Raw genomic sequence first — 20,834 nt, forward strand, 5'->3', positions numbered from 1 at the left:
AGAAAAATCTGTTTTTTTTTTTTTTTTTTTTTTACTATTATCATCATTTTATGAATTGTAAGGCCTTTAAATTATGCACGTTTGTGAACTGCTTTTGTTGATTTTGATGTTGCCGTGGTATAGGCATAGACGAGGTCACCCACGAGGTTTCTGTGGTTCAGATGCTGCTGCTGAGGTACCTGCTTTAGAAAAAGGAAAAGAAGAACAAAAAAAAAAGTAACCGACCACAGTTTCGAACTATTCTGCAACATGATAACTTTTAAAGTGGAAATAATAACTACAGCATTTTTTTTAAGGTTTAATTACGAAGTAACAAAAAAACTAGGATATTGATGTTCGTTATGAATTTGACTTGAAAAGGTTGAATATATTTTTTGACTAGAGTCTGTATCTAACTTTTTTTTTTTTGTTATGAATTGACTTTCTGTGATTTTCGGACTTCAGTTTGTCTAAACGGCGTCATCATGTCCGTATTAGGTTTGATCGTGGAATTTACAATTACCGTTGAAGGCATCGCGTCGTCATGGTAACCCACAGTGTTGACAACATCTCGGTGCTGCCAACTCACAACGAATCCCTGGTGACGTCGCAAAAGACGCTCTGTACATGCAAAGTGGTGTTTTATCACCCCACACAAATAAATTTGACCTTCTTTAGCGCAGAAAAAAAGTTCATCTATGTGAAAACTTTCCTGAACCGTCTGTGTACTTTACATATAGGAAAAAGAGACAAAGGTAGAGAGAAATGGAGCCAAACAACTATATAGACTCGCTTGAAGACTTGGACGTTTTCTTGAAGAATGTCGACGATATAAGTAAGTGTTATCCTTAATATGTGGTTATCTAATTAGGGCTTTCGCCAGTCAAAAAAAAATTGCAAGAATATAGCAATGCTGTTTGGGGTGATTTAGCTTACATTTGCGTTAGCCTATATTCTAACAACTTTAGCCTCTATGTTAAATTGAGCTGAGGTGAACAGTTTCTTAACTACAATGGATTGTGAAATGCCCCCACCCCCACCCCTTCCCCCAGGCAAGCTTGTGAAGGACCTAAACTCATCAAACGTGGAAGTCCAGCAGAAAGCTATCCAGAAGGCAGACTGCCGAATTGCAGCCTTCAATGGGTCCTGCAGAACAAAAGTCAACAAGACCACAATCAATACAAATCCAACACCTAAGCCTCCTATGGTAGAGAGTAGAGACACACGCACACACACAGAAAGATGTAAACATATTTTCCCTTTACAAATCTCCTAATTGTCCATAATATATTTACAATTGCTCTTTATATTTGGCAGGATGAACAAAGTGAAAGTGCAGGTAATGCCCAATGAAAATAAATATTACACTGAATGTCCCTTGTAATGAAGGGCAACAGATTCTTTATTTGTCTTTTTATTGTTACTGTTTATACCACAGGGGGCTTTACATCGTAGACATAAATGCCAATAGAATTGTTTTTCTTTTTATGGCCAGAGAATTTCATGAGGTTTATGGAGAGGGATGCGGAAGACAGGAGGACGAGGAGGCTCGCTCAAGAGAAAAAGGCCACCGGTGTGTTGTTACCTGCCACTTCAATCTGCTGCTGGGAGGTGGACAGGTTGCTCTACCGTCTGCGGGGCCAGCTGTATTTCCTGTTTAGCGTTGTATGCTTTTTGTCTGCACAGCATTTAAGGACAAAGGGAATCAAGCCTATGCCCAAAGAGATTATGAGACTGCTGTGAAATATTATAGTGAAGGCTTGGCTGAACTACGCGACATGCAGCAGTTGTATACCAACAGAGCGCAAGTAAATTTTTATACATTTATATATTTTCTCGATTTAAAATGGGATTTTTACATGTTACTTGCCAACTATTTGAGGCATGGTATAATGAGATTGCATCTCCATAGGCTTACATCAATCTGGAGAGGTACGAGGAGGCCATTATTGACTGTGAATGGGCTCTGAAGGTATGCGACTACTGCTGGATGTTTGCTTCAGTCATTTGCAGCCTCATTTGTCATATCATGCCACCCTGTGGTTGGATAGATTAATGGGATGCACATCACAGCAAAGCAGTCATACAGAAACACTGTTGGCAAAAGTTAAATTTAACTGTTTGTAATCAAGCCACAACTGAAGCCAGTTTCACTGCCAACAGCTGGCATATTTTTGGAAGACTGCATAGTTAGTGAAAGGGGAAGTAAAATGTTGTAAATGTGGCTGTTTGGACACTTTAGTACTGGGATGCACAAATATGAAATTGTGTCAGTCGCAGGTCTCACATTTTGCTTTGTTGACTTGACCTTTTACTGTGAAAAACGAGTGATATTGATTTGCGTTGTCATTTTTCTGCCACTAGATGGCACAATTGTATTTATGACATTGCTGACAGCTCTATCTATCTAATCTTGAACATGAAGTAACTTGTGACATTAAAATAAAATTGTGGCATTAAAATAATGAGTTACTTTAAATTGATTCAAAATTAACACTAATTTGACACCCCTCTTTGAAATACAATAATGCTTAGATGGGCTAATGGAAAGCATCTGTGTGTGGCAGTGTTATGCCATTTTAAAAATCACATATTTGCTCACAAATAGTAGTGGAACACATGTAGGCAAGTAATATAACAATACTGACAGGCATATAATTCTTTATCCTCTGCAAAGAGCAACTACTATGATTGTGGTTTACTGAGTAGCTGAGACTTTTTATCTGTATTGTACTGCCTTCAGGTGGTCAATGCAAGCACATCAGAAGGTACAACACGATGTCCACTAAATTGAAGAAAAAAAAAAGTGGCAAAATCAGTTTAGCTTCTTTGCTTTCTATTCAATTACATCATTAGTATATGTATGTATGAATTATAGTGTGACATTTTTCTTATTAATTGAAAACCATATTGCACACATTTTTTGGTGGGAGACTGGAACAGATTAACAGCATCTCTATTCAATTAAGTTTGCGTTTGAGTTTGGTTTATTAAAAGGACAGTGTGCAGTAACATTAAAAAGATGGCTGCACCAGATTTAGCAAAATGCTAATTTCCATCTGTCGTCCTCATAAAATAAAATTACATAACAGTTAAAGACTACATACAAACAACATACGAAGCACCAAAATTACATTCAACTAACATATGAAGTATCAGATACACAGTACAGCATTGTTAAATTACATATCCTATAAAATAAAAGAGGCTGAATTATACACAACATCAATTTACAAATCTATAACACGCACAAAATACATAAATCGTAGAGGTAGTAGTAGTGGGGGGATATATGATTTAAGATTTGAGTGTTTTCACAGAATGAAATAAACTCATACGTCAAGGCACCATTGTAATAGGAAATACGTCACATGCATCATTATCAAATTGCACGATGTTTGTGCCCTTACTAATATTGTACTCTTCTTTTTGTATCAGTGCAATGAGAACTGCATTAAGGCTTACGTCCACATGGGCAAGGCTTACCTTGGCTTGAAGAAGTTTCCTGAAGTAAGTAGCGCTCATTATATCTCATCACACTGTTCCATATTTGGCACATTGCTTATTTGCAGCCACAGCATGCTCATCGTCTCATCTCAGGATGACAGACACGTTTTAACGTTGATATTTTTATGCTGTTGATACAAGCATAACAAGTTAACAGAATTTCAAGGCTCAACATGATTCGAGTAAGCTGCTTAGCTTTACTGTCCAACCACATGAAAGTCGTTTTCGTTTGTCAGCTTTCATGTGAAACCTCCTTGGATCTTTGCTGTCATCTGTTAAGGCAGTAGCACTGATCCATATTTTTGTAACACATTTGTGAAGAGACAGGAACTCTGTCTGTAGCGGTTGAAAGTGGAAGCTTTTTTTATTTATTTATTTTTTTTATAATATTTAGGGATATGAGGATGGGAAAAGTATATAATGAAATAAGGCAGGAAAGTGCATACTTGAACATCTCATTAAACATGGCCAAAACATGTTATTGACGTTTGACTTCTCACTTAATTCTGGGTAACGCCTTTCATGATATTGTGGTAGATAATGAGATAGTAATTGAGTGAGTGCAGATACACATTGCAATAAACAAATCATTCTCCCTTTTTCCCTAGTCCAGAACATGCTTTGAAAAGATAGCTCAACTTGAGCCACAGATGGAGAACATGGCAAAAGGTAAAGGATGACTCATTTCCCATTGCTCATCAACTCTGGAAAAAGCCAAGACAGAAAAAAAAAAATACTGGACATTTTTTTGGTATTTTGACCATTTTATTTTTTGGCAAATAAATAGTTTAAATGGCAATACATTGAATTTGGGAGTTATGTTGTCAGTATGCCTGTGAATATTCTCTTTCATGCAGGTCAATTCATCCTCAGGGCAATGAATCGATCGCAACTGGACTGTTGTTTTTGTCTTGGAAGACACATCTCATCAGAAACAGAACAGTCCAGCTGCAATCGATTGGATGCCCTGAGTATGCTGTCAGTAGTTTATAGAGTAAAACAAAAATGATCAGTTTCTCAAATACCAAAGAAACTCATCATTTTTTAAGTGGTCTGCCCCCCATTTTAATGTCGGCAGGTCTCTTGGGCTCTTAATTTGGTACACCTTCACAATATAAATCAAAGATTCAAGAATTTGTTGTTTTTCATCTATAACCATGACATACAGAGAATCAAAATGCAGCCTAGCACAAAGTCTAACTCCTGAGTCTTCTTTCTTTTGGTATTTTCCAAGACTTTGCGCAAATAGAACTGGGCCTAACGGGGCTTTTGCGCTGTTATGCAACTTTATTGGATGAAACAAATTAGGGGGGGCGGAGTGCACGCGGGCTTTACATTGTGGACACAGAAAATAGACGTGCTTGACATTGCCATATAAAATGCAGGATGATGTAGTCAGCCACAGGTGTGTTGTGGGCAATTGTAGACCAGCATTGCACCCACGGCCATGACTCAAAGTTGTTGTTGTCAAATTTTGTTTTGATGCGTTGTAATCTGTTTTTCTTTGTACGTGGCTGCTATTGACAATTCAGATTTTGAGCTAGAAAATCCAAAGTGCAATAGCCGCATCAGGACAAATAAGGACGTTGGGAGGATATGACTCTTGCATTCCTGTAATACAGAATACCTGACCAAGATGGAGCTGGAAGAGAAGAAGGAGAGTGAAGAATTCAATGCGAAGCAAGATTTTGACAAGGGAGTGGAAAAGGCCAAGCTCATCCCTCAGCTTGTGGAGAAACTGTCAGAGCCTGGGCAGATGCTGCTCTACTACTGCGGAATATTGGAGATTCTCTCCCAAGCAGTGACCGAGAGTGAGTGTTCTTCTTCTTCTTTTTTTTCCTTTTTTTCTTTCAATTCTCTCTTTGAACAAGGAGCTGTCTCTGAATCAATTTGTGCTCATTCTAGTCTTTCTTCATAACCTGCTCCACTGATTCACCGATCTCAGGAGGGTTCCTAAGTTCCAAAAGGAAATAAATCAAGAAAAGGCAGTATTTAAGTGCTTGTAGTGACTTACCTGTAGCAGAGCAACAAATGGGACTTTTTTTTTTTATTCCAATAATGAGAGGATAAACAGTTTTAGTTACAAGTCTTTGGGCCCTATTTTCGTGCCCAGTACTAGAGTACACTCTAATTGTGCACCTGGGTGGACTTTTCTTTCTTTTGATATATTGCTCGACAGACGCATTTAGAAGAGGTGCTGTTGTACTGTTGAGCGCCATAGTGGGAGGGAATGCAGCTGACTCCCGGCCAACCGAAGTGGCTCCCCTCATTAATCCATTTTATCCAACAGCAAGAAGAGCTCCACTTACGGATATGTCGTGGATTTGTCTGGCTAACTTACTAGCTTGTAGCATACTAGCCACTGGTTGATAATTGTGTGTGAGGTTGAAAATGATTTGAAGCAGTTTTAGATTAGATTAAAATATCTGCTGAAAAAAAAAATGTAAAAGGATAAAATGGTGTCCTGACTAAAACTAGACGAATAAAATGATGTTTTCTTGGACTAAAATAAAAACTAAAATGCTTGACTTATAGTCAACTAAAGGTGACTAAATAAGAACAGGATGAGGTTGACTAACAACGATAAAAACTACAAGTGTGATTCAAACTGGACTAAAACTGAGAATAAATTTGAAAATGGCTAATAAAATTAACAGTATACAAATAGATGGCTTTCCACGATAACTTTTTAGAGTGTTGCAACAATCTCGTGATAGCCATTCAGCAATTAACTGTTCGCTGTAATTCACAATTTGTACATGGAATGGATGATTACTTATTGTTAGATTAGCTGATAAATAATGTTGACAAGAATAAATTAAGCGATTAAGGCACAACATTTCTGCATAACTGTGTTTTATGAATGCTTATTTGATATTCTCACTAAAAAAAGTCGACTAAAAATTTTCAATGTTTGGAAGTGATTAACCTCCATTTTATGAAATGATTGGATTGGAGAGCAACCGTTGACAGAATGAGACGCATCCCTTAGCACCGTGATTTCATCTGCAGCTGTGGAGTTCAAAACTCAAATAATTCATTAAAAAATGTGATTGTCTTAGTTGTTGGTGCAGACAAAGCCAAGTTGTGTGACAACAGCAGACAGTAATAATCTTTTGAAAAGCCATTCTGGCAGCAATTTAATGGAACATCTGTGCTTGCAGGTGTCGATGCCATCACCAGGCCTTGCACTCATTCCTGTCAGTCCTTGAGAGTGTGGGAGGGAGGGAATGAAAAAAAACAAAAAAAAACCTGTCTATCAGCTTCGTAGCTAAATGACAACCTGGCCCGAGGTTCTTCAGATGGAAAAGTTGTGATTCTTGGAGCATGCTGGGCAGGATTTAAGGCAACAGGCAGACATCAGCAAGGTTAACTCTTTAAATGTGTCAAACTCTGGACCTATATTACAATTTTCATTCTAAATTTGTCAGAGTATAATTTGGGCATGCATACAGATGTGCACATCGATTTTGGTGAAGCTCGATCGTGATTTTCATAAAACGCTAATTGGAGCCTCACAGGCTGCATTCACCAGCCATGGTCAATGTTTTTTTGTTTTTTTTTCCTCGAAGGAAAAACATTATGCTGAAATATGCTGTTTCGAAATTATGGCCATACTTGATGACGTCATAGACAAATAAACAAGTTTAAAAAAAATAAATCAAAAACACGTCACAGTGATTACGTGAATTGCTCAAAACTGGTCAAAATGGGGCTGCACAGGGTTTGTCGTCTTAAACGTTTTTGTTTTTTTTCAGGGAATCACGTGCCATTGACGTTTCAACTATAAATGTTTATACCTACTCCTTATTCGAATGAATTCTTTGGCTATGTTGTATATTGTGAGCAGTTATTCACTTAGCTCTTTGGCCAGCTAATTTAAGAGCGGGAGATGACTTGACTGCGAAGTTTCTCTCCCCAATGTCCCCCTATTAAAAATCCTGCAAAATAATCCACTTTTTTTTTTTTTTTTTTTTTTTTTTTAAATAAATGTAGGTAACTGCAATCTGATTGTTTCTTATGTAATTGTAATGGATTGCAGTTAGTTTTTTGTATCCTGAAAACGTAACATGTAGATGTTTTCTGTTACATACATTAACTCTTTGACTGCCAAACATTATCCAAAAATAAACCCCAACAGTGCCAGCCGATTTCGAGCATTTTCACTCATCTTTCAAGGCAAACAAAATATTGTAAGCCACGACGACATAAACATAAAAAAAAGTATGTTTCTACCTTATTCTATTCTTTAGTAATCACCATTCAAAAATAGGTAATTTGAGTGACATTGAAAAGATACATTTTTTGCACAATAGTGACTTAGACACTTTTTTTTTTTTTGTTTATTGACGCTCTATGAATTAGATTTAATGTGACAAAGGCTTTGATCATTCACGTCATCCTTGAAAACGTTCAATTTTATGATATCAGTCGTGTTTCATTGTAATTTCATATACTGTGAGCCCATTGAAAAGAGATACAATGCTGCCATCTGCTGGCCATAGTTAGTGGGTGTTTTTGATTCCACAACCCATTGAGCAGGCAGTGCTGCGCAAGACATAGCACTGCCCATTGAGGAAAAAACAAACAAAAAAAACATCCTCAGTACAGTAAACGTCAATTAACGTTTATAGCGGCATTCATTAGGATTTTAGCATACGTCATTAAACGTTTTTGGCGGTCAAAGAGTTAATAACGTAACATTAATAAGTGTACCTGCAATCTAATAAAAAAAAAAATTGTCTTTTTTTTTTTCTTTTTTATCTGTTGAAATGATTTCAGTTCCATTTTTGTTGTTTCCTGAAAACGTTAACACATGTAATATGTATTCTGTTACTCCCTAAAGAACTAACACAGTATATATTCCATCACTCTCCAAGCCTGATTAAGGTAAATAATGGGATGAAAAACATTTATTGGCCATAAGTCAAGTCAAGTCATCTTTATTTATATAGCGTCGTGGAACACATTTCACATTTGATCAAATCTATCAATCAACATTTGCTCAATCTAAACTCCTGAGTAGATATAGCTCGTTATTATTATTGTTATTATTGTGTGACTGTGAAGCTGTTCGAAGCTTCAGACTTTCCTCTCACAATGCTACCGCTCTCCCTCGTTGTGACCCAACAGTTGACTTTGAAAGTGTGTAAAGCTTACACCAACTCATTTTGAGGCATTGCCAAAAGGCAGACATTGTAGTTTGCATATAATCCATCATGCTCACTGCCTTCTTTTTCTTCTATATGGTAATTTTCACACACTTTTGCAACCACTCCCACCCCAGCATAAATACAGATGGACTACACCACGCCAAGAATGGCGAAACTTGATTCATTTCATGTAGTAATTTGTTTTTTAAGCATCACTGCAGTATATTTTCCTTCACACTCGCTAACATTTCTCATCCAATATTTCTTTTTCTTCTTTTTGATGACTGCCGAGTGATAAAAAACCTGTCTGCCCGTGCCATTCAGTAGAAAAGGGCAAGACTTACATAACTCGCCCCTGCAAGTATCTCAGCAGGGTTGACATTCCGCCTTTAAAAATAATGGCTCACTTCTCGGTTTGACTTTCTGTGTAATGCAGCTCATTGTTAGCTAGGAATCGCGCCATTGCTTCTAAAGCTCACTTTTTTCTCTCACGTCCGACGCTGCTAACAAGGTAAATGCAACTAAATGTGAGAGCTGCAATGTCGCCACACCCGCTAAAGTTTCCATATGGGAATGATGAAATATGGCACACTTTTGATCCCATGTCATGTACTACTTTCGCCCTAACAGATAGTGGCCAGACGCTTTTCAGGCTGCACAACGGCTTCAGTATCATCGACAGCAATGACACAACGAGGAGGTAAGGAGACCGGAGGGAGAGTTGGCTGTCAGCTCTCAGCGGAGCTTTGACAAATGGAGCAGCAGATAGGCACATTCGCGGACAATGATGGCCGAGTGTAGGGAGATCGCTTCCTGACCCGCTCTTGTTGTGCGAGGACAAGATTATAATCAGAAGATTGAAATAAGTGAGCTTTTTTTTTTTCCCACTTCTCTCAGAAATTGTGAATCCTGACTCCCTCATGTCACGTCAGTGAGGTTATAATTAACTTGTCGCATCCTCATCAATTGTTAGCACTGCCATTATCAAAGTGGGAACACTCAGTGTCAGTGGAATGCAGCTGCAAATTGGTAAAAATAGCTGATTTCGATACTGCTGCATATCTGGCAGAAGTGTTGAAATCATTGTACATCCACACTCAGCAGACACTTCATTGAGGTTCACATGCACATTTAATGAGGGCCAATTTGAGAAATATTTCAAAATGTCCAGCTTTCTAAAAATACGGATGCTTAGTTTTGACAGGTCGTGAGAGAGAGGTCTTAAAGGGGAAGTCAGTCCAAATGTTTTTGCTTAGCTCATATTCCATCCATCCATCCATTTTCATGACCACTTATTCCTCACAAGGGTGCGGGGGGTGCTGGAGCCTATCTCAGCCGGCGGGACACAACCTGAACTGGTTGCCAGCCAATCGCAGGGCACAAAGAGACAAACAACCATCCACTCTCACAAGCACACCTAGGGACAATTTGGAGCACCCAATTAACCTGCCATGCATGTCTTTGGAATGCGGGAGGAGACCAAAGTACCCGGAGAAGACCCACGCAGGCACGGGGAGAACATGCACCCAGGAAGGCCGGAGCCTGGACTTGAACCCGAGTTCTCAGAACTGGGAGGCAGACGTGCTAACCAGTCATCCACCATGCCGCAAACTCATATTCCACATTCACAATATTAATCAGAATACAGTGTTTAGACTACTGGGGCTGCATTTTTGGGTTGACTTTCCCTTTAATGTAACAATACAGCAGTGTCTTGCGAGCCCACTAGGTAGCTACCAAATAATCGGACGGTCAAACTGAGCATGGGGTCGATATTTATTTAAATGAGCCTGATTGTAGCAGCTCTCTTGAAGACACGTTTTCACATTGGCAGCTCACAAAAAAGTATAGGTATTTATTTAGTTGTGTAATTTCACACTTTAATGGCCAATTACCACAGTGCCCCAAAAACCAATTACAAAGTGAATTTTAATCAGTTAGTAGAAAACAAATGATTTTTATCTTTGTTTGTTTTTTTCCCCCCCACAGTTGCCTGTTGCAGGAAGCAAATGACCCGTGCAGCCAAGATTTGTGTGTTTGCATTCTCAATGTTTGGACAATCACATGCAGGGAAAACGGTATGCAGAGAAAAAGAAAAATCAAAATGGGAACGTAATCTGCACAGCTTGCTATACAGACACCTGAGCACTCTTTTGTCAAGAATCCCGGTGACAGTGATTCATCCCTTTGTCTTTGGATTTCTTTGCAGCTCTTGTATTAGACGCAACTGTGTTCTTTTGGATTCACACCTCACAGATTCCAACATCATTCATCATAAAATGTCATTGAAAGAATCACATTTATATTATTTCTAGTGCTGTCAAATGATTACATTTTTCAAACTAACACTTACACAAATTTGTGTAATTAATCGCGATTAATCTCCTATAAAGGTTAATCTCACAAGCAGCGCATTTCAGAAGGGTTGATTTGCAAGGCCCCGTGGAGGCAACTTGAGTGGGGTATTTTGCTCTGAGATGACATGCCAAAGACGTCCAACTAAAATGCTTTTTGAATTTGGCTTTGTAAAGTGCACAAATTACTTGAAATTTCTCCAACAGTAAAACTACCTGTAGTCTGTGTTTGTCCATCTTCGCGCCAGTGGCAAGGTTTGGCTGCAGGTTATAGGCCATAACGGGAAGTAAATAAAACTGAGTTAACTGAGGTATTATTTTTTTTAACGCTTTCATTATGACAGCCCTAATTAGTTCCCATTGTAATTTCCTGATTGTGTTCCAATACTTTTGTCCATATGTCCTGAGATTGATGTAAACATCTCTTTGTGTGGTTTTCAGAGGAAAACCAGAAAACACTGCTGACATGTCCCGTGTCCAAAGAGTCCATTGTCCCCTTGGTCTCATCTGAACATGACGCAGTGCAGAAAGAATGCCTAGAATTGTTATGTCTGTTCTCGCTTACGGCACATGGCAGACGTCTTCTCTTTGACAACTTGGATGTCCCCATGTATGATATTTGTTTTGTTATCGTCGGATGTATGCTGTCATGTTTTTGTGCTAACTTTTTTACATTGCATTCAAATCTGTTTCAAATGTGATGCAGTTATTTCCTTTATTGTCATTAACGTGTGATAACGCCAAATTGAATTCCAGAGCAATTACAATTTATAATGCAGCTTGATTATAGCCTTATTAAAATCTTAATGACTTAGCTTTGGAATATGAATTTAATGTTGGGCATATTAGCATGCTATCCGAGGACTTCCATACGGTGAAGTATTGAGCCCACACTTCTTTCCTCTGCATTTTTGCCTCGGCATAACCTCTCTCAGCATTTTCTGACAAAATGCAATTTCAAGTTAATAAGGTGTCATTTGCCAAAACGCTTTATCGTTTCTCCCTTTTGTGTCCTTTCTCTTTACTTTCTTTCCTATCTGCCCTTGCTTAATCTGACTCTAAAGGTTAACGAGAAGCCTCATGGCGTGCATCTCGAGGCCAGGGCAACAACGGGAGAACAGAGCGCTCCTCATTTTCCAGGAGTTGGCGAGAGAAAAAAAGTACAAGCACAGCACTACAAACCCGATTCTGCTCTCAAATACTACCAAATGATTCGTGTTTCCAAATGTGGGAATACACCTTTCGAGAAATGAGTGTGACCCACAGGCCAGCCTATTATACCTCCATGTATCATATCTATATTAAACGCACTTCAGAATCTGGCTCCATCACCAAAAGGTTCTCAGCGAAATGGAAAAGGCAGCATCTTTAATAAATCAACGCGTGGCCCAAGTGTTAATGTCTCTTCAAGGTAAAAAGCTGTTTTCAAGCTGTTCCCCTTTCCGAAGCCTCATGAAAACAGACATGAAAGGACAACTGGGGCTCTTGAACACAGCAGGAAATAAGTCGACGTGCCAGGCACTGAAATGGGGTGATCAATTTCCGCCGTATCTTCCTTAGAGAGTTATGTGGCACCGAGTTCAGCGACGTCAAAATCATGCATTTTGTCTGTATGCTTACCAACCACAAAAAAATTAAGAGAACACAAAAAAACAAGGATACCCAGCAGAATTAGAAAACGAATAGGGATTTAATAAAATGTATTCTGCCTTTTAAATCCTAATTCCCAGTTGAAATTTGACACTATTAACTAATTCAACAGAGTTTTGAATTTCTTATAGCTATGCAATGTTATAGACCAGATAGAATGAAAACAGCAGAGGCCCCAGAAGTGAACCCTGTGGATCACCATACTTAACGTTATACAGGTGAATGCATATTGCGCGGATTCGTCCGACCACTTTCTTATTTTTGCTCGGCAAAGTATGAAAGGATTACAATAATGAATAAATCACGGCATACCATCACTACAACAACTACAAGTTGACTACTAAGCGCATATGTTTTTGATATTGCTCATGTTTAGAATGTCTAGATCAGCATTTCTAAAGCGTGGTACTGCAGTAGTAACATTACATGCTCCCTTGAGTAGTACATGAAAGAATCTCTACATGTCGAGAGGGTTTTTAGGGGTGGTACGCTGCACTAAAACTTTGTTATTCAGGTGTCCCTAATTAAGTGTCCAGAGAGCCGTCTTGTGATCCTAAAGAGCAAACGCACCACAGAAAATTGATTCAATTGGATTAAAAGTAGTCTTTATCAACTCAGCTTTATGCCAAGTCAAATCTTCCAAGGAAATCACTAAATGCAGAATTGGAGAAATGTTACCTAATTGGTTTGACATTTCTTGCAAATTAGGGAGTACAAGATGGTCATTTAATGCACCAATTTGTCGTCTTGAAAGGTTACATTTGCTCGTTGTAAATGAAGTCTCCATATGGCGCCTGCGAGGTCACGTGCATGTTGGACTTAATCACGCATTCATTATTAATTTTATCCATAATGTGTGGCAACATGCACAAATATCTGTCCTACTTCCGTGTTATGTTTTGCAGATTTTGCCTCCAGATAAGGAATGTAGTGACAGACTCTGTCTCTGAGCCGTTCACAACAATAATGGTGAGATGATAAAAAATAAAAAAAAATAAAAATGGATGCAGTATTTACTTTTTGAGTATGTATGTCAAACGCATGTTTTCACTTTCCAGAGCAATATCAGCAAGGACAATCGTCACGTAGTCCCTTCGCTTTTATCAGCTGTTGGCAGTCTAAGTAGAGATGATGTCATCCGTCACACTCTTGCTCACGATGCAGAATGTTGGAAGGCCTTCTTGCTAACTATCGTGAGTACCATCGCCTATCTGTATAGTTGTGTAGAAAACGTAGAAGATGTAATGTAGATCAAAATAATTGCTTTAACTTTTTTTCCCACGTGGTCGGATGTCGAGTCCAATATTTGGTAGAAAAAAAATAGAGAACTGATGACTCGGTTGATTAGTTTGACTAAAATAACTTCTTTTTTGGTCTCTTAATGCTTACAACAATAATGATGTGAACTACAAGCAAAACATTTCAGTGTTTTGCTAACTTTCTAATTGTTTAACTTGGGCGGAGCTTGCGAACGTCAGATGACCAAAGCCAGAAAACAGGTGAGCCGTGATTGGGTGATTTTCAGTTGACAGCAAGTGGCAAAATGGCCACCCCGCTGAGATGGATAAAAATGATTTTACTGCTTAATTCATATTCCACAAATGCATTTTTAATACATATTAATCATAATGCTTTGTGGGGGCACATATAAAGAATGTTTTCACTTGGCTTTAAAAAGTTTCCCATAAAAGTGACTCCAAAACAGTAGAATATAAATAAAAATACTTAGGAAAAATGAAGTGTTTATCGTTGTTTAATTGGCAAAACGCCATCCAATTATAATTGTTTTGAAATGGGCCAATATCAGCCGATGTAATCAGCAGACTGTTTAATTAGTTATTAGTCATTTATAGGGCTCTCTCATACTCATAACTGCCCCATAGGTCAATGAAAAAGATGCCACACTAAGGAAATGGAAAAAAAAAAAAAAAAAAACACCATAAGATTTATCTGCATACATAAATCGTTATAATTTCCCAAGACAGATTACAAGTATTTACTGTAAATGTAATAATAATAATAATAATAATAATAATAATAATAATAATAATAATAATAATAATAATAATAATCACTAACTGGGTACGACTGTTGAATATCTTTATAGAAGCAATGCATGGCATGCAGTTTCAATGAGATTCTTTACCCTCTCCTTGGGTTGATCATCAACCTTTCAACCCTGACCTCCCCTGTCATCAAGGTAAGGTTCATCATCTCAAAAAGCAGCATAAATGTATTGAGTGTGATGCTTAATTCATTTCTTGTATTATTTATTATTTATATTATTAAGATGTAAGATGTTTATTTATAGGAAAGCGCAGTTTCACTGTGTGGCTGCTGCATGCACCTGCTGAGGAATGACGACGACGGTGTTGTTACGGTGAGTGAGTGATCCTTTTTATAGCACTGTAACACACAGACAAAATGCATCGGAAGGGCCTGACTCCCTTTAGGTTTTCATGTTTTACAGTCATACTGAGGTTTCCTGACAAGTTTTATTTTCCAAAGCAAAACCACATGACATTTGTGGGTCATTTCCTGGCTTGTAAGCCCTCTGGCAACAAAACCCTCGTGTAGAAGCTGAATTTCTCGGTGTTCAGGGGGTGCTGTATATACGTCACTGTAGTTGATTAAAAGCTCCAGCTCCAGGTGCTGCTGTCTGTACTAATGGCTGTTTCAGCAGTTCCACTCTACCTAAGCAGCGGCCATAGTGTCCCACACTTGCACCCATCTGTCTCGTCACTCACTTTTACTGCACACCAACTGCCTGGCAGGCTTATTTTTTTTCATCCTGCCTCATGTCAACATCTTTTTTTTTTGACATTGTCCAATCTTCTCATGCTATCTTCCCTCGCTGTCTTTTTAATGCGGTGTTGGGTTCGCTAAAATCCCTCAAGCATGAATACCAAGTACTGTCCTCTTAGAAGCAATTACCGATGCCCTTTTTTACATTGCCTTTGGAAAGTATCGTACCGTTCAAGATATGATACAGGCACACTATATGGACAGATGTTTTGAGACACACCTCTTAAAGGGATGGGTTTGTCCGTCAGATGTGATGCTCGACATCTTGGCCCCTTTATCCTGTGCTTCTATGTTTCCATCCTTATGGGACCACTTTGGGCAAAGGCCTTACAAACTGAATGAACACCATTGACCACACCATACTATTCAATTAGTTGGGAAGGTATTATATATTATATGGGTTGGGTTGAGCTAGCAGCAGAGCTATTTAATAAACAGGCAACAGTTTGTGCAAATAGTTGAGCATAAATCTAAGTACAGGAACATCACATGTGGAGTACCACAGGGGTCAATATTAGGTCCAAAAATATTTGTTATATTCATGACATGTAGGGTATCAAAATTAATTAAATTCAATTTGTTTTCCGATCTTGCAAATATTTTCTGTTCGGAGGAGAATTTGCAGCAGATTTTAGAGGTGATTGAAACTAAATCAGCGTTTTGACATGAAAAATTAGAAATTAGAGGAATAGATAATTGCAATTAATTTGTAGCAGTTTTAAGGAAAAATGCTATATTGTAATATATTGCTGGGGAATTTTATGTAGACTCTGAAGAGAAAATCATTGAACCAATTTAAGATTTCAAATTGTATTGTTGACCAACTTAAAAAAAAAATCACTTCAATTGGTAACACACGATTGAATTAAGTTAATCCAAAGTGAATAAATAGGTTTAATTAATTAAGACTTCACTAAGCTTAAAATATTCTCTGTTGACTAATTTTGGATTAATTTAATTCAAGTGAATAACTTAATTCAATCGTGTGTTACCAATTAGGTAACAATTCAATTTGTAATCTTAAATTGGTTCAACCATTCTCTTTATAGAGAATACTAGTGACATTGGTGACGACTCAAAAGTTGAGTACCCGTACTATATATTGGCCTGAAAAAAAAAAGTGGTTTTGAACATCCTTACTTTTATTCCTAACCCTTTTCCAATATTGCTTGAGTGTAACTTTGAGGGCTCTTGAGAAACCTTGATGCAGTGTTGCACATCCACTGTCAAACTGCTTTGTTTTGAATTTTGTTTTGTTGTTGAAGGTGTGTTCGGGATGTGGGTATGGGATGGGGGATTGGAAAGTTTGGAAAAGGCTGGGTTACTTAAAAAAAACAAAAAAAAACAAAAAAAAAAAACAAGTATGGTCTTTTTAATTGAACCGCATGATACAAAAGCAAACTTGAGATGCTGAAGTTGGTCCCTAATCTATAAATTGCCTCCCAAATCAGACAAGACCCTGGGGCCTTTCTTAAATACTTGATTTTCTCTTTTATATTGTCCTGGCCTTTATCTTTTTATGGCCGCACTACAAGGCTGAATTCTCACCACCTGCACAATGCCATTTTCCTTCTCTATTGCTTCAAATCCAGTTTCGAATGCCTATTGATTCAATGTAGTAACGCGTGCATCTGGTATTCTTTCTCCATTTGCAACCTATCTCCATTATGACTCAATTCTCCTGCTAGAGGTCATTTTCTTTGAATACTCTCTTTCAGCCTTTTTTCCACTCAACACAGGAATTTCTTGATACACTCCGCACTATGAAACTGTACCACCTTTGCTTTATATTCCTTCTACCTTTAAACTGAATGACCATTGTTTGGATAACATTCTTCTTTGTCCTCCAGAGAGCCATGGGTGTGTTGAGCACCGTCCTCCCTCAGTCCTCCGAGGCTGTTAATCAGGCTGTTCAGCGAGATGTGGTGAAGACGGTGCAGCGACAGCTCAAGGTGCCCAACTGTACACACAACCACAATCGGTTTAGGGATATTGATGCCAGAAATGGAACATAATCTATTTTAATACAGACAGCCAGGTTTAATTTATAGTACAGTGTAATCGACAATCAATCAGTGGGCCCCCGTATATTTGCAGCACATTGAGCCAATTTTTGACTTGCTTCCCCTTTTAAGGTTTAGGGTTTAACATTAAATCATTCAGTGCCATTTACGGCTATAGACGTCAAAAATCTATTTTCACTGGGCCGGCAAAAAAACAAAACAAAACCAACAGCAAAAAACTTCCCCTTAAAATTGTGGTTGTGGAGTATGACTTAAGCAACAAAACACACCTGTATTATCCATCCCAGTGGGTGGCCATTTTGCCACTTGCTGTCGAATCTAAATGACATCATAGTTGCTCAGGTTTCAGGCAAGCACCAATCACAGCTCACCTGTTTCCTGAGTGTGGTTGTGCGACGTTCACAAACTGCGAACATCACACGACCAGGTCATTACCTGAGCCTTTAGGCATTGTGATGTCATTTTCAGTCAACACCAAGTGGCAAAATGGCCACCAACGAGATGGATAAAAATGTGTGGGTTTTGCTACTTAGTTCATATTCCACAAACACGACATTAATCAGTCATTTTTAGACTAGTAGGGGCGCATAGAACATAATGCAAATAATATTTTTGGGTTGACTTACTCTTTAACAACATTTTGGTTGTCATTAAGATGCTTGATTTTTAGTTGTTTAATTATAGGTTGTGTTTTTTTTTTTACCAGTGACATTTTTGTATGCCTTACCTTGCTCACATCAGTGAACTTGACCATTAGGTCCTGTTATAGTGCCCTCTGGGATAGTTTTATTCAGTTCAAAAACATGTCTCTCAGTGTTTGTCGAATAATGTGTTGTTTATGTTGACTGGCTGCCAGCATGCTGACTTGGCTGCCACTAAGTGCGCTATAAAGATTCTGACGGTGTGCACGGCCGCCAGCCAGTTGGCCCGCAAGGAGCTGGTGAAGTCTGACAAAAGTAAGAAATGATTGACAGAATCTTTTTACTTTTCACAAGCATGAATGATATTTTAGGATTTTACCAAATATGCGAAAATACATTTGTGCATGCCTGTTGATTCTCATGCCATTGCACATATGACTGTTCACATATTTGAACACTCCGTATTCTCTTCCAATTTGCTCTTTGTCTATCATTGGCAACAGAGCTGTCTGTTCTCCGTCGTTTGCTGAGCTCCAGCTGTGATGAGATGGTGTCAGGAAATGCGCTCCTGTGCCTGGCCCATTGCCTTGAATTGAAGGGCATTGCCAGCAACCTGCTGGGCACTGATATCGTGCTCGAGCTGCTTCGCCATGCTGCCGGAGACGCTAAGAGGACAGCTGTGCAGCAAAATGCAGCCATTGCTCTGGGGAAGCTGTGTCGATACGAGCCCAGGTGCGCAATCACGTCACTATGCGAAGCGCATTGTCGTGATTATACGATAGAACAAGGTGCGGAGCAGCAATAAGTGACGAAATAGCAGTTAGCGAATGGTTTCCCAATTTTTTTTTTGCTCAAAATCCAAATTAGAAATTGAGTTCCTCCTCGCCAGCATGGCACCCATATTTACTAATATACAGTTGGAAAGGCAATGTCAGTTCCTTTGTTTTTGCTGTACACCGAAGACATTTGTCTTTCAGATCAAAAGAAGAAGAAAAGAAAGAAAAAAAGGTGAAATAGCTGAAAACATTTTCAAATCTAGTTTCTTCAAAATAGCCACCCTTTGCTCTGATTACTTTGCACACTTCTCACCTCTGGGAACTCCTTCAGTACTGTTGGAAAACCATTTTAGGTAACGACTACTCTTGAAGCTCATTGAGGGAATGCCAAGCGTGTTGAAGAAACTAGAATATAAAACATGTTTTCAATTAGTTCACTTTTTTTTTTCCATGTGTTCATTCATAGTTTTGATGCCTTCAGTGAGAATCTACAAATAGAAATTGTCTTGAAAATAAAGAAAATGAGAAGGTGTGTCCAAATTTTCAGCATATGGCCCATTTAGGGTATACATTATATATATATATATATATATATATATATATATATATATATATATATAAATCATTAAAAAAATAAACAAATGCATAACGTTGATCATATCTAGAAATTTGAATAGCTTAAATTTGGTTGTAAGACATGAGAATTTTTTTGGATGTTGTACTGTATTATTGGTATTATTTTTCCACTTTCATATCACGCATGCTGCTGTCTTGTGTTCCCATCACTCCCTCGCATGAGTTACTCATTGATTCCCAATTACACAGTGACAAGTATTGGAGCATGTAAATTATTGTTGTCTAAAAGTAGATAAACATCTTTTTAAAAATATTTGTGTTATTTTTATTTTATTTAGTCTGTCACTTAGGAGAGTAGGAGAAAAAGAAAAAAAGCATCAGAGAATAAAGGAGTTCCTCAATCTATTTATAAAACACGGCCGCTTGTTATATTTAGTCCACAGCAGAACCTGTCAATAACTCTCCTCCTCAACACTTATTTTCCTCATTGATTAGACCCGATGTTGCATAAAATCAACGTCAATCACATGCGGGAAGTGATCGGCCTGCAGCGAAACCTTCACTCGCTTTTATAAAAAAAAATAAATAAATAAAATTCTCAAGACCAAAGAATATGTTGACCTTTATTCATAAAAGAAAGCAACTTGTCACCGTTCTAATTGTATTTTTCAGACACGTGAGCAAACTTCGAGAGCTACACGGCTTAGAGATCCTGCACTCCTGTATGAAGTTCATTAAATAAGGATGTGAGGATAATATTTTTTGCTTTTTTTTTTAACAACTTGTAACAGTGTTCTTGACTGACCTTGTTTTTGAAGCCCATGTGGAATGTCGACTCATTAGCATGAAGATGCAGCGGCGGTGGGGCCAGCTCAGTCAGCTTTGCCATATTAACGTGATTAATACATTCCAAAATCGCACCGACTGTAATGTTATTAATTATGCTGGATATGATACATGAATCCAGCAAGACATTTGTCCCAAATACTTCAGCAGCCTAGCTACATGAATGAGTGATACTCGCCAAGCTGCAGTAACGCACAGTTGGAATCATACGTGCCTTTGCTTAAAACACCCAAGCTACTATATAGTTTCAAGGTGCTTTACATGTATTTATTAAAAAAAATAAATAATAAAGTTTGTGGTGATCTTTAATATTCTGAGTATGTTCTATATTTTTGACAGTTTTGTCCAGTCTATATTATAAATAATTGATTCCTTTGGTACATTTTTTTTTGCTTGAATGGTGTAGATGGTGGCAAAAGATTTTAAAATGTTCTTAAATTATACAAGTGTGTTGAAAAGTGAGTATTTAATTATGAAAAACAAACAAACAGTTTGAACATTTTATTTAAGAACTTACTGGGTC

At 38.0% G+C, this 20,834-nt stretch overlaps 1 protein-coding gene across 1 annotated transcript; it reads left to right on the forward strand.

Annotated features, from left to right (window-relative positions):
• The first annotated feature begins 555 nt into the window (after positions 1 to 555).
• On the forward strand, positions 556 to 20,620 carry ttc12 (tetratricopeptide repeat domain 12). Its single transcript, XM_077542078.1, has 21 exons — positions 556 to 814; positions 1,032 to 1,186; positions 1,297 to 1,318; positions 1,475 to 1,552; positions 1,666 to 1,787; positions 1,892 to 1,951; positions 3,418 to 3,489; positions 4,095 to 4,155; positions 5,109 to 5,297; positions 9,270 to 9,339; positions 10,629 to 10,717; positions 11,435 to 11,603; positions 12,058 to 12,153; positions 13,549 to 13,612; positions 13,702 to 13,836; positions 14,751 to 14,843; positions 14,955 to 15,023; positions 17,299 to 17,400; positions 18,329 to 18,428; positions 18,617 to 18,845; positions 20,138 to 20,620. Exons 1-21 carry the CDS (start codon positions 745 to 747, stop codon positions 20,205 to 20,207), a joined length of 2,115 nt encoding a protein of 704 aa, XP_077398204.1. The 5' UTR covers positions 556 to 744; the 3' UTR covers positions 20,208 to 20,620.
• The last annotated feature ends 214 nt before the right edge of the window (positions 20,621 to 20,834 follow it).

Source organism: Festucalex cinctus, chromosome 13 (genome assembly GCF_051991245.1).
Source record: "Festucalex cinctus isolate MCC-2025b chromosome 13, RoL_Fcin_1.0, whole genome shotgun sequence".
NCBI lineage: Eukaryota > Metazoa > Chordata > Actinopteri > Syngnathiformes > Syngnathidae > Festucalex > Festucalex cinctus.

What these genes read in the sequence shown, in the direction of transcription:
- ttc12 (XM_077542078.1), top strand. Translation starts at nt 745, where the DNA reads ATGGAGCCAAACAACTATATAGACTCGCTTGAAGACTTGGACGTTTTC. An exon ending in GAAGAATGTCGACGATATAA is followed by an intron (nt 815 to 1,031) that starts GTAAGTGTTATC and finishes CCCTTCCCCCAG; the next exon opens with GCAAGCTTGTGAAGGACCTA. An exon ending in TGTATACCAACAGAGCGCAA is followed by an intron (nt 1,788 to 1,891) that starts GTAAATTTTTAT and finishes GCATCTCCATAG; the next exon opens with GCTTACATCAATCTGGAGAG.